The following is a 14,622-nucleotide window of genomic DNA, read 5'->3' on the forward strand; positions in this document are numbered from 1 at the left end:
GTTCCTCTGAAATAGACAGTGGTGAATTCCCTTGTTGGTGCTTGAATTCCTTGCTTTTGTAATGCATACCTGAAGTTATAGAAATCAGAAGGATCTTTAAAAATAACTTCTGTTCCATCACATGTTCCTCTTTCAATTTATGGATATTGGGCAGTTAAATTTCTTCAATTATGTTTCAGTTGGTCTTGCTACTGGGTTTTTTGCACTCCAAGTATCCATCCACATTACTGAATGTCAGCTTCTAGCACTTCAGGGAATGTTTCATTCTTTCTTACACTGTTCACAGCTTACTGCAGGCAGAATGACCCAGAAACTTTGGGAGGGGTAGAAAATCCTGAAATCCAGTTGTTGTTCCCTCTATAGATACAAAAAGTGGCAGATGGTTCACCATGATGATGGAATGGGACTTTGAGCAACTCAGATACTTCTATCATGTGCCAGCACACCTGTGTCCCAAGGGAATGCTAATGAGGAGGAAGGACAGAGAGTAAAAAGTCTATAATGCATTTAGCTTGAACTGGCTTAGACATTTTTTACTGCTCAGATCTGCTGTGTAAGTCCCAATTGTGTATCTGATCTATCAAGTGTGATTTGGAAACTCAGCATTTTTGGGAAGCTAAATTTGGTTTTAGGGTCCTAGCAATGATTTTTATGAGGGCTCCCAATTAAGTTTCATGTTGCCTGACCCCTAGCAGTCCCCTCATGCAGAATTTGTGGAGGAGATACAGCCACAAACTTTCTACCTGGCTGTTATACTAAGGGACTGCATCGTATGTCAGCAAGTCCCCCTCTCTCCTTTCAGAATCAGGATCTGTAAGCAATGGGTTTCCAGCATACCCGGTCTGGCAAACAATGTTGTCAAGTCTTGCTGCTGAACTCATCTCCCCTGAGTCTGCTTTAGGTCACTGAGGGCTGCTTTTCCTTACTACTACTAGACTACTGTTTTAGTTCCCTACCTCACCACTGCTAAATAAGTCAAACTTTTCCCAATAGATTCCTTTCAGTATTTCCATGTTTTGGTCATTTCTTACCATAAGGATGAATCATGAAATAGGAGCAAAACACCCTAATTAGCCACTTGCACCTCAGAGCCATACACTTTGCTTCTTCAATAGTTTTCTGTGTCTCCCGAGATGTCTACTAGCTAAATAGCTGCCACTGAGATTTCAAACAATGTTGTCTGCTGGAATATGGAACTGTTTGCTTTCTGGAGATATTTATGGCCATTTAGCATAGACATCTTGTTTAGCATGTAATAAAGCCCTTTGCCCCATTTGCTTCCACAGGTCTCACAGCAGTCAGAACATTTTGGAATATGACCATTTTGATAAAGAACTCCCTTTTCCATGTAATTAGGAGTACTAAACACATGGTATGAGCCTCAACAGCCATGAAGCTAGCCTGTTCAATTTAAGCACTTTCTGCTTCTCTGACAAATTTTGGACCTGTAAAAATCACCAGAAAATTTATCTCCTGCTTCAATAAGAATACATTTTTCAAACTTAACATCTGCCTTAGCAGCTATTATATGGTACTATATTACTAGTATTTAAATTGCGGAAACGCTCTGTCATGGAAAGGACTCCAGGATGCCAGACACTGAACAACAAAGAATAAAAGCCTGGTCACTATTTTTACTGAAGGAATATGTCAGTTCAAAGTGCTCTGTAACACTGGTTTGCTTCTTGGAATGAGATGTCTCTTAACTGTCCCTGGTTTTTGCTGTTAACAGAAAGAAGGCCAGTCCAGAGCTTACCTCATTGCCCAGGAGCTGATGTCTTCAGAAAAAGTGTGAGTTCATTGTCATAACCTATTTGTTGCTCTCCTAAAACTGAAGCTATGCAATCCACCCTTCAGCATTGGGTTGATGGCAATTAATAAAAGTTTGTCTCTCTCCCCAGATATGTGGAGATGCTCCAGCTGTTACGTATGGTAAGTAAATAATTTAAATCACTGAAGCCTAATTGCCCTTTTACTTAGCTGCAATTTAGAAGACATAAAAGCATTGAAGGCACTGAGGTGAATTTGAGGAGGAATGGCTTACTGTGAACCATTGCAAAGGAATAGGTCTGCCACTGATCTGCTCTTGCTACAGATCCCCAAATGTAGCATTTGTCATTCACAAGCATTTGTCATTCACAAGCATTTGTCATTCACATTTGTCACTCACAAGTGTTGGCCAACAGTGCTTGCTGGGGCTCTGAGACTGGTGTAAGATGCAGAATAAGCCTAGTGCAGAGAAGGAGATGGTGATAAACAGGGGTGAACCCTCTCTCTTCAGAGAGAGGCAGATAGGAGCAGAGCTACGAAGCATGGAGTTTTGGTTAGAATAGATTCACTCTGCTTCCTTTTAAGCTTCTTTTCTTCTGATAATGCAATATCAGTAATATCCAGTGTGGCCTGGATATCTACACTGTGACACAGGTAGTCACCATGGGCAAAAGACAGACTCTGGTGTCAGGAACACGTGAGGGAACTCACACAAAGAATCATTTGTAGTGCCTGATAGAGAGCTTTTGCATGGTGTAAACCCAATAGTGGCTTTGTCCTGGAAGACTTGTCTGTTTAATAGAGCTGCCACTGCTTCCCTGGATCCTGATATACAGCTTAGGTAGCCACGCTCACTACATCTTTCTTGGCTGTTAGTTGCAAAGCACTAGGGAATGATAGCCACCAGACAAAGCATGCCCGCTGCTGCTTGGAAAGAAATTCCCTGAGAAGGCAAAAAGTAGCCCCAGGTTGTCCTTGGAGGACACCCCAAATGCTCACAGTGGACAGGAACTCCAATGAAGAGAAAAGTAATGAGGTCAGCACCATATTGCTACTTGTGTTGTGCCTCTCAAGCAAGATGCCAAAGCTTAAGAGCCTTCTCAGGCTTGGGCAGCAGAGGCAGGAGAACAGCCTTAAATGTGATAAACCCCTTGCAGACAATTGCATTTCAACAAATCACAAACCGCCAAACTGGTCAGCTGGGACCCAAACTCTTTAGAGGACTTAGCTCCTTAGCTGGAGTCTACCAATATTTTGATAAATTGGTGATAACCTGCTTCGCTATTTGCCTCATCTATCCTGGCTTTCCTCTTATTTCTGCACAGCCAACCACATTATTTCATACTAGTGCGACATAGTTGTAGTTATCCATTGTCCCCTGGGGAAGCAAGGGTGGTTTCTTTACCTGTGGACTTCAGGGCTTCTGATCAGTAAGAATACCCACAGACTCACTACTGAAATGAAGGTTTCCAAAAGTATCACCAAGAAAAAAAAAAGAGAAAAGCCTCTGCCAGCTTCTAAACCAAAAAGGAGGAGAAACATACACTCAGGAAATTACCAGGCACAAAGAGTATTAGCCACTCTGCATCTTCATTAGATGCATCCAATTAAAACATTCTTAATGCATTTAATTTTCCATTTCCAAGTACATTTTTACTTTGGTGCATTATGGACAGCATGTAAATGCAGGGCTGAACTAGAGTGTATGTGCAGTGCACCGTATTTAGTGGAGGTGTCTAGGAGAGGCCTCTCCTTTGCATTATATTCTAGCACTTTCCATATAGCTCTGGGAGGTAAAAGTAGCTCACTAAAATGGCCTGAAAAATCTTCAGTATATAGATCCGAATCTTGCAATGCACTTCAGTGCCTTTAGCCACAGCATGAACGGCTGCACACCCTAATGGCTACTACAGCATCACGTTACTGTCACGCTGCCTTGCCTATTCTCTTGCTGCGCCAGGAAACGGATGCTTCAGGACTTTCCCAGTTCCTTCAGGACTTACTTTGCCCTTTTCTCCTTCCTCTGGTAAATACCTGTGTGGTGATTGTGGCTCTAAGGTTGTGTGTATAAATGAGCAGCTTGTGCATTTACATAATAATCCTATTTTCTGCCTGTAGAAATAATTTGGAAGGAACAGGAAATGTCATTTTTGCTCTCTTTTCCATGTTGACAACTTTAACATGGGACAGGGATTCTGGTTGATATCTTTGCTAAAATTTTTTAGTTTAGAAACACTTATGGATGCAAGTGCATGCTGCTCCCCTCCAGCTGGATGGACTCCAAACCATTGGTAATCCCTAATAAAAAGAATCTTCATGAAAATCACAGCTGATAGGTTAGTTAGGGAAAACCTCTGCTTGATTGCTAATTTCATCTGCTGAAGTGCTCGAGAGTTGGCTCAAAGATATGAGGGAATGAAAACAGAGAGTTTTCCTGGCTTGCCTCAAAAATGTAACTACTCCCTGCTCTCCTGTTGGGGAACTCACCCACTTTCTAAGCAGAAGTGTTTATTACAGAAAATAAGTAACATTACCTGGCCTGCCAGTCCTGGAATTAAGGTTTTAAGGCATGAGGGAGATTGGCTCTGTTTTAATCATACTTAATCATTAGGTTTGGATCAGCTTGTTAATTTTTCAGGGAAAAGATACTGGCAATAGCAGTCCTATGACTGGGAAAGTTCTTCTATTTCTGTCAGTCATCAATTTTAATTGGAAGCACTGGTTTGGTTTTTATATGTGTTTCAGTCCTGTAACAGAATATGCCACTGAATCCTATTTTGTTTCCCTGCCAGCCCATCTCACTGGAGTAGAGGGATCTTATGATTGTTTTGCATATGCTCATTATTTCCCTAATTATGAAGTTAAAGCACCAAAAGAGGAGTTAAAAATTCAAATTAAAGTAAGAGGTGGGCCTAAATTAAACCCTTGAATGAATACATTTATTTGCAAAGTTAAGCCACTTATAGGTTCTGAAATGTCAGAATCACTGTAACCATGCACTCTTCACTTTCCCTGTCCCAGTTCCCATTGTCTCAAGGTAGAAAGTTCAGAAAGGTCTGCATCAATTTCAGGATGATATTTTGGGTGCACAATTTTGATTAATTACTTTCTTCTGCAGTAGAAAAGTATCCTTCTTACCCCATCACCAAATGCATACACTCCTTTAGGGGCTACTGGAAGCTTTTTTCCAGCAGAGTCAACAAGCAAGTTTCTCAAATAAGATTTAGTTGTTTCTATGAGTTGGCATTCTAAGTAGTGAGGATGTATGAATGGCACCTGGGTTAGAGACTGAGGGAGAAGAGAGGAACAGCCAGTCTATTTTCACACTTAACTGCTAGTTCAGGCACTCCTTAGTTTAGAAGAGATCAAAAATCTTTACAGGGACAGGATCAAAGGGTTTGTTTCTGTGTTTTGTTGCGTGCCTATAGCCCTAGCATACCACATCTCTACTGCTGTAGGCTGATGTCTGCATGATAGCTACCTATTACAGTGGCATTCAGAGATAATCTGCAGGTTTCTCTGTTGCAACCGTGTTCCATCTAGAAAGCCAGCGTCCCAGCACTGTTACCTTTCCCACCCCAACTACTGCTGGAGCTTTTTATTCACCTGTTGTCCAGTGTATTGTTCCAGAAATCTAGAGAACCATTACTAATTTTACAACATGTAAGTCCTTCAGACTACAGGGTTATTATTGCCTAACTGAGGCTTTTCAATACTGTCAATAGTGCAAAAAATTACAATGAACTAATTACTCCTTTTTGCATGTTTGAATAGTGTTAGGAATAGTCACATCGGTATAAAATTTGCTTCGCTGTGCACTTGCTGTTGACACAGGTCCCACTGGCAGATGTCACAAGCAACCACCAGTGACCACAGTGTCACCAAACTGCCCTCAAGGTGCAGCACCCCATTCATGGCCAGTTAGGACCAAAGGCTTCCTTGACAGCATATCTCAGCTCAGGCAAACGTATCTCTGTCGCCCATCACCAACTTTCTCAAGAAAACAGTTTCTAAATGCTCATCTTAAAGTCTCAAGTCTCATCTTCTTATATAAACCCACATGTTGGTAAGAAAGGCAAGGAACTAAACCACACCCTAGCTGCTTTCAGAAAGGAAAAAAAAGGTTTTTCTTAAGCCTGCAGTAGGAGCAGTTTCCCATCTCATTTCCAGGCTTGGCTGGAGCTGCTATTCATTCAGCATAACAGAATCTGTTTGGCCTTTCAGCAGAGACTTTAATAAATTGATTGATTGCCAGAACGATGACATTTCCATACACCCACTCTGCTATTGAACTGAAAAAGTGGAAACATTGTGTTAGCTCACAAACTTGGTATCAGTTGGTGTGGCAGTAGTGATAATAATCTAAAGGGTTAGCTGTTATTTGCCCTACTCAAAGGTAATGCAATTCTCTGGAGCAGGGAGTTAAGAACTCATTCTGGACTGAGCAGATGGGACTGGCAGGGCCTTGCAGTCCAAGTCCCTGATCTCTTGGTACTCTCATTTTAGTTTTCCAAAGTTGATTAGTCTTTGCATTTCCTTCAGGATCATTTAACCCTCGAACTTTGTCATTCTTTTCTTCTATTTTTCTTCCCCAGTAATGCAGGCTGCACTTGTTGTCGTCTTCTTAGTGCTTGCTCCTGAACAAAAGTGCTGCAGGTTGCTTTCTCAGCCTAATTTTCACACACCACCTTCAAAGACCAACAGTCTGGTTTATTTGATTCTCTTCAGCCAGTCTCTTTCAAATTACTTTACTGGATATACAGAAATCAAACTTGGTGTGACTCAGACTGTCTCAGGATCCCATTCTGTATGGGATCAAGCATTTGCTTGATAGTGTACCATGTTAGCATTTCTTTCGTCTTTGGCTTTTGTACATAAAATCACCGTTTTGTGCATAAACCCCTTTGAAGTCATTATTACTTTCCTCCAAGGCATTTACTGAACTAAGACACCAAAAAGGACAGCTCTGCACTAAAAAAACACCAGCCCCAACACCTCCCTGTTCAAACAAAGTTGATCCTGTTTCCTGGTTTGCATTTTCCTCACAACAATGGGCCACAGTTCTTGGAAACACCAAGACCCAGATTTATGCTTCCTCAGCATTTGAAGTTATGGATATGAATATGATATGAATAGATATAACATGTGCTAGTTATCCAGCCATCGGAGCAGTTTGGGATCCGACCCTGCACTGGGTATCCCAGGGCTTCTGACTGCAAAATAAATCTTAGGAAATAAAAAAGAACAGAATCATCTTACTGCTCAAGTCACTAACTCAAAGGTACCTACATGCAGATTACCATGAAGTCAGGTTCACTGGTTAAACTTTACTTTCAGAATAGTCTCAAGAACAAAAAGTAAACATCTGATTTAGGAGCCACTATTACATGTTAGACAAAATATAACTCCCTCTTTCTAATTATTTACACTTCCAGTGAACGATTCACTGAGCCTTTTTTACTACTGTAAATTTCTTGGATGATGTTCACAGTTCTGCTGGACCAATCAAGTCATTACTTTCCTAATTAAATGTTTTAGTGAATGGAACATGCTGGCTAAAAAAAAGAGCTAGCTGGCTGTTATACCCTCTGAAGCTCTTATAACAGCCTAAAGATGCACTGTCACAAAATAATAGCCTGCCCTCACTTACAGTAGGCTGGGTTTTTTTTCTCATTTATTTATTCATTGTTATCTTCATCGGCAGTGGGAAAATAGCTATGTATCAGCCAGGGAGCTTCTACAGTGGGAAAGTTGAGCCAAAATAGCTTTCAGATAATCTGTATATCTCTTTAAAGGAGAGGGAAGTCACACTAGCACGTTTGGCATCAGAACAATTCCCTGGTAACAAGCCCCACCGATACAGTATTTGCAATGCACACTCTAGAGCTTGCCAGTTCTGAAACTCATTTGCAGTGTTTTGGATGAATGTGTGTATTTGACTGCGTGTGTGTGTTGAGGTCAGGGTTCCTGACTTAGATTGTACCCTGCAATGGCAGGATAAGAGACTCATTGTGTCTGCTGTGATAGTATATTCTGCTGTTCATCTGGCATTGTTTCTGCTGACCTCAGTAATGAGAAATTTGGGAAGATCACTGTTTAGTGAAGATCAAGGGTCACTCGCTCCGCTGCAGGAGATGTACCACTTTTTAATTCAGGGGTGCCACTTTCACTTTCATCATTAGGAGAAAGGCTGCTGGCCATAATGAAGATACCTCCAAGAACCACCCATGAGTCAGACTTGGCTCACAGCATACTGTACAGCATCTCATGCCTGCATTCAGCTTTAATACAGAGACTCTTTTCTGCTGCTTTGAACTCTTCACAGCCCAACTCAGGTGTAATGCCTAAATGTCCAAAAGAGCCCTGGATTCTGTAATATGCAGTATCTGTTGAATCCACATTAATTTTTGAAGTGAAAGTGGTTGTAAAAGCCTGCACCATTTTATGCAATCAGTGCAGGCTTCAGCTGTATAACGTTTGGGCTGTAGTAAGATTTCCTGTTGTCCTCCCTGGACTACTCACAAAGGGTCAAAGACGCCTACTTCTCAATATCATCAGTTCATTAAAATACCAGCTTGACTTGGGAAGCAATTAGAGTTCTAGATATACATGCAAAATGATTTTTGGATGCATGTACGTTTCATTATTTGTTGAAAAGTATAGAGGTCCAGGTGCCAGCTGGCAGTTGTGGCATGAGCAAGGTAAATATGCTGTGTGCAGACATGATTTCTGCAGCTGAGGTGCCAGTATCCCCACCTGGGGAGTGAGGCAGAAAACTGGCCATGGTTTTCTAGTAATGTATCTGCTCTGTACACTCCCTTTTTAGTTTTTTTTTCTCAGCTCTGTTCCCTAATGGAAACTCACACATCTCCCCAAAGAGAATTTTCCTTGAAAATTGCAGAAATATCCTAGGTGAATTTATTCACCCATCAGTCCTTTCCTGTTCTTTAACACAGAGTAGAGGTATAAGCAGGGAAGCTGATTCAGCCCTGACAGCATTAGAGATCAGACCTCTGGTTGGTATAAATTTATATAGTTTTTCTCTGTCAGGTGACTACAAGAATGTAGGGGAATAGACAGGGATCGGCGACCGGAAGATCACGGGATGTGACGGAAAGATAGACTCCTCCCCATAGGAGTGGCAGAACAGGAAGCGCAAGAGCTATATAAGCGTGTGACGCAGCTAAATAAACGGACATTTTGTATCCATCGTATTGATGTCTGTGCATCACTGTCCCCAGGGTTGGTAGAGCCCTGTGTCCCGGAGATATGCGGCCCAAGATAAGTTCTCCCATAGAAGCGTACAGCAACACAAGAACAACAGATTAGCTTCTTCAGAGCACTGCATCAGACTCCTTTTGAGTTAAGATTTCTTTCCCTCTTTATCAACATCATGAAGATACTTGAGAATCTGGGAAGCAGTTGAGCTCTTTTCTGCTTTGTGCATTATTGCACCTAGAAGCTTCCTTCCTTCCAGTGAGATGATGCAACACAGACCAGGTAGAGACTTTGCTTCAGCACCAAGATCTGGAACATACTAGTTAGACTGCAGGCATTCAGAGCTTTTCTAATCTAGCCAAAGAGTATAACAATCTGGTTCTTCTAGTATAATTTGCACTTTTTAATCACAGAAATACTTCTCCTTTCAGATATTTCCCTTGAACTGTTAAAGTGTGGCTTGCTCTACAACCACTGTCTTCTACCAAAAATTCATAATTTCTGGCTCAAATGCAAGCCTGATACTGGGAACACACTGCTGAGAGCCAGTGGGAAAGAACCTCCATTCCCACCTGCAGAGCAACTGCTGGTCAAACTGTAGGACTATAAATTACTATTGGCAAATCCAATATAATGGTGTTGTACTTCCTTCTCCTATTCTCCTGCCATTGTAGTCAATACGCAAGAACTAGGACTTCCATTATGATTGGATTAGCATCTTATAGACCATGGCTTTAGAAAATGAACAAATAACAACAGAAAACCAAGAAGGAGATCTAGCAACTGAACAGCATGTCCTGACCTTAAAAGGTTTTCTTTCAAGTACGGCTATCTGTTTAGCTACTCCTTTAAGGCAACATCTCGATTTTCTCTCCTCCAGTCTACTCACCTTTCTAATCTACATAGTTGCTCTCAGACTATTGCAGGTGGCAGAATCATCAGCTTTTTACAGTGAGGGTAGAGACTGATTTCAGTCCTATCATTTCCTAACTAGCCCTGCCAGACTGGTTGCAGTAGCCCCTGGTTCCCCAGGGACCCATGAGCCATTGGGTGAACTGATCTAACTTGGCCTATTCTGTTATAGACAGAAAAAGCAAACAGATATTGTGCATCCAGACTGAAATACTGTACCTTGGATGATTTTCAAGTAGAAGTTAAAGAAGAGAAATCATCCAACATAGCAAATATATATATATATACACACACATATATATACAGACACATACATACAGGCAGTTTTTTCTCCTGGGCAAACCTCTTGCCTGAAGCAGTGGTTTAGCCAACAAGGGATTGGTTTTCCTTCCTTTCATTAGGGTCCTGCAAGGTTAAATGTTCTCAGGCTAGTAAAGGCTAACTGGCGGCGGGGCTGAAATGCAGAGAGGACCACAATGTGTATGGGATGTATCTATTGTGCAAAATGGCTGTTGATAGGCATACAGGATTGCTACAATTGATTTTTGCAGGTGGGCTCCAAAACTTATTCAGCCCCATATTGGAGAGTTTTAATACACCACCTCACCATTTCAGCAACTGCTCACAAAATCCTGGAAGCAAAACCCAGAACTAACTCTTGTCCCATTAACTACCCCTTTTGCCTTTGGATTAGAATATCATATTTCACATAGATGTTGATTCCTGCAGAGGACTTTCTTGCTAAGTGCTCTACCAAAAACCTCTGGCTGCTGGCATTGCTGACTCTTTGAAAGAGTATCTGGAGATAACTACCTGCTACAAAGATTTCCAGGTTGCTGATCTCAGGTAAATTGGGCTACCTTTCTGTAGCCCTGAGCCAGGTACCTAAATCTTTTTTTTTCCCCCAGAACTCTCCTGTAATCACTGTTTCCTCTTAGAATTGGCAGACACTGCCAGCATCTCTAAAGCATCTCATATCCCAGCACATTACACTAAACCTTATCACCTCACAGAGGGTATCGGATTCTACTCCAAGAGCCAAGCATGTGACAGTTAGGCAGTGCTCCACAGAAACCATAAGATCTTGTTGAAACTAAACCCACATTTCTCCTTGTCTCATGTCCTTATAACAGGCTCCAGATTACAGTTCCCATTTCCAGCAGAGAATGGAAGCTCTTCAGAGCCACTCTTGGGGAAAAAAAATGTAACTTGTGTGTACTAGTGATGTGCAAAAACAAAAGAAGAAAAAAAAAACCAACCAGCCTTTGTGGCTGTGGGTTTTGATCCTATTATTTGTAGGGTTTATTTGAGCGATGTTAGGGATTTGGCCATTGGATGGCTGTAAAGGGCTTATTTATGGGTGCCCAAAATGTAATGAGAAGTTTATGTTTCAAAAATGTATTTTTCCACAGTGCAGTTGCTAACCTTCTCTGTCACTTAGCCAGCTTGGGTTATGCTTTCACATGCACATGCAAACACTGGTGCACGTACAGGCATAAGACAGGAGTGAGATCTGTAGGCTCATATACCCCTGGATGAGACTGAGCTCTGTGGCCATCATGTCAGAGCCCTGAACTGAATGACTTTAGTTCATGCTTCTGTTCTAAGAAAGTTTTGACCCAGCAGGGAATTATATGGACTCAGTGTTTGGTACCTTCTGTGTTTAGACATGGGTCTTGGGTAACTTGGAGACCTTCAGATGCCATGATTTATTAGAGTTAGTGAGACTGCAAAAGAACTTTGCATTTGATTAATGGCTTCCCAGGCACTCAGCATTTTCAACAGTGACATAATTTTTTTTAATGGATGTTTATAGCGATTACCGCTATGCTGCAGGTTTGTTATTAATCATTAGGAAGCTGGCTATCCAGGCAACTGGAATTAAATAATTTGAGAATTCATTATAATCAAAGGGGAAGGCAATTAATGACTAATTAAATCCACTGGGATGCTGTGGGAAAGGAGTGTTAATCTTGTTGCTTAGCTATAGTGGAAAGTGGACAGATACAGAGCTGTTCGATGTTAATTTGGAAAAGATGACCTTTCTATAATATAATAGGTTACTTAAGCTCATCAGTAGTGAACTTATTACAGCTATTCACTTCCCCAGGCACAATAAGCTGAAAGAACTCTTTGGATTCTTTTCCTTTCCCCAGTCTGGATTAGTTACAGTGACTGAGGACTTTGAAAGGTTGCAGAATCCTTTGGGTTGGGAAAAGCATCCAGAAGACAGATTGACTGGCTTCATTGGCTGAAAAGCCTCAGGAGTGTATGCTGGCTGAAATATATAGTTAAATAGGTTCACTCACACCCCAGAAAAAACGGCAGCTAGAATAGCACAACATTGGGATTATTTGTGGTACTGGGGCAGGACACATTGTGGAAATCAGACCCAGATAATTAGGAAATACAATAATACTCTTTCAGAAATTTTTATGATCTTGTTTTATCCAGGATAAAGTTAGTCAAAAAGAAAGTTGTCATCATGATCTTTTTTTTTACCTAGTTCTAGTGGCTTTTCAGAAAACAAATGCTTCATCTGTCATTGTTGCTAAAAAAACATAGTGTATGTGCAACTTCTGTTTTGGCTAGTATCTATTAGATATTCCAGTCATTCCAGATCCTAGTGAGCCGGTGTGTGCAATGCAGTTGACAGTGTTACAACACAAAAGCCAGGAGTGAATCTGAGGAGATTAAAAACTGCTCTTGCCTGCAGTCAGTTCTTACTGGTGAGGAGAGGGGAATTTTGAAGTTCTTTTCCCAGAGGCTGTCCTGCTCCTTATAGAACCTTTCAGCAGAACTACGGTCATACAAACCAGATCCCCAGCATGCTGAAATCAATACAGCTACCTTGATTTAATCAAACTAAAGTGGAGTGGACTATCTAATGTAAAATATAGATCCCCAGTGAAACATACTCTGTTGAGTTGCTCATAGTAGGACATTAGCAAGTTTCATGGAAATCAGTTCTTTCAGACTCCTCCTTAATTACTCCATTAACTTAGAAAACTTAACTAGACAGAAGTCAGAGTCATGAGAAATACCATGGTAAATCCCAGTACGGCTCAGGGAAGTTCATAATATTGTTTCTAAAAGTTCAGAGAACAGAATTTTACTTTTTGGCAATAGTTTTCATGATCACTAGATCCTGACAGAGGAAGACAGTCAATCTATCCCACCCTGGTTCAGGGCTGGATAGAAACAGCTTGGCATCTTTCAATGAGCTGTGCGACCTTGGGGGTTTCTTTTTATCAAGCCCCTGCTTCCTTTCACAGCAGATTTGGCCACATCACATACAGTGGGGTAGGAGGCCAGGAAATGGTCTCTGAGTGGAAAAATCTGGCTGCCATTTCTATTAAGTCATCCAGCAGAATCACCTTCTCAGCGATTGTTAAAGCAGCTGCATTTTTTTTCTGATTAATTGGTTTCTATGGGCAGACAGGGAATGTTTTTAATATATCTTTTTAAAAAAACATTGGTTTTAATAATAACTCACTGTTTGCAGAGTAGCACGTGAAAAAATACATTCACAGCATGGATTTGGCCAGACTGGTCAAACACTGAAGCTTTCCTTCACACCAGATGCTGGGCTGAAGCAGAGCTCAGTGTGAATCTGCTGGAGGAACAACTCCTGGTGTGACAGCCTTAGTCTGAAGGATGCAGTCAGGGCTTTAACAGCAGCTCTGCTGTGACTAGATGCTTGGCCTTTGTATGTAGTTATGAGATACCTGACCCTTCATGAGATCACCAAAAGCCCATTTTGGGACTTGTACTTTTTTTTTTTCCTTCAGGATGCAGTGCTAGTGTTTCCATAATATGTGGTAGATTCTGTCTTAATTCAAAGTTGGTTGTTTTCCTAGTAATGCTATATTCTAAGAAGTCTTGTGGTCTGGACTACTGACTGCACCACATATTGATATGATATTGATATATCATATCAATATGGTCCCTCCTGGCTTCAAAGTCAGTGAATCTAAGTACATTCAGCTACAAAACCTCCAAGTATTTTTAATGCTGAATTTAAAAACAATACCCAATTTGAGGTACTTACTGGAAAAAAACAGCACGTGCAGGCTGGCTAGCAATAAGAGAGAATGCTGCAATCCCCTAGCCTTACCTTCACACACAAACACACAGAAAGGAAGGTCAGATGAGGACAGATAGTATTTTTATAAGGAAGGAAGCTTTGCAATCTCCTAGTCTGCAGCTGCTGCACCAAAACGAGTAATTGGGAGCTTTTGAACCTCACAGTTAATGTGGCCTCTCTACCAAGCTGTTGTTTTGATTACTTACTCTGGCTTTCACTCTCACCCCTTTTTTCCTCATCTTGTGCAATAAAAACTCCAGGCACTTCATGGCTTATTGGGATGCAGAAGAATACTGGAAAAGGCACTCACAGAATTAGTTTCTAAGCAATTGTATATGAATGTCCAGTTTCTGCCCTCATCACAAACTGCGATGCACTTAGGTTTCTAAATGTTCACTTATTTTCATAGAAAAACTGAGGTTCAGATACTTTGCCCATGAAGACTTGACTAGCAGAAATGGGAAATTCAACATTAAGAGCCCAACCTGACCCCGATGGAGGAACACACAAAGTCATCTCCTTATAGGGAATACAGAGGAAAGTTAAACCTATAACAGTTCAGCAGGACCATCCTCAGGCAAACACTGAATACTATACTAACGCTTTTCAATTACTTGTACTTTTAGCAATACTGA

The 14,622-nt window shown here is 41.2% G+C and overlaps 1 protein-coding gene across 4 annotated transcripts in view; it reads left to right on the plus strand.

Moving 5' to 3' along the window:
• FGD5 (FYVE, RhoGEF and PH domain containing 5) overlaps positions 1-14,622 on the plus strand; it is a 116,473-nt gene that overhangs the window by 55,261 nt on the left and 46,590 nt on the right. For all 4 annotated transcript variants that reach the window (XR_012660964.1, XM_075095523.1, XM_075095525.1 and 1 more), the window contains exons 4-5: positions 1,733-1,791; positions 1,902-1,932. Coding sequence is in view for 3 of the 4 variants with exons in the window: in XM_075095523.1 (XP_074951624.1) it covers positions 1,733-1,791; positions 1,902-1,932 (90 nt within the window). In the remaining variant the exon portion in view is untranslated. The remainder of the gene's footprint in view (positions 1-1,732; positions 1,792-1,901; positions 1,933-14,622) is intronic.

This window comes from Phalacrocorax aristotelis, chromosome 6 (genome assembly GCF_949628215.1).
Source record: "Phalacrocorax aristotelis chromosome 6, bGulAri2.1, whole genome shotgun sequence".
NCBI lineage: Eukaryota > Metazoa > Chordata > Aves > Suliformes > Phalacrocoracidae > Phalacrocorax > Phalacrocorax aristotelis.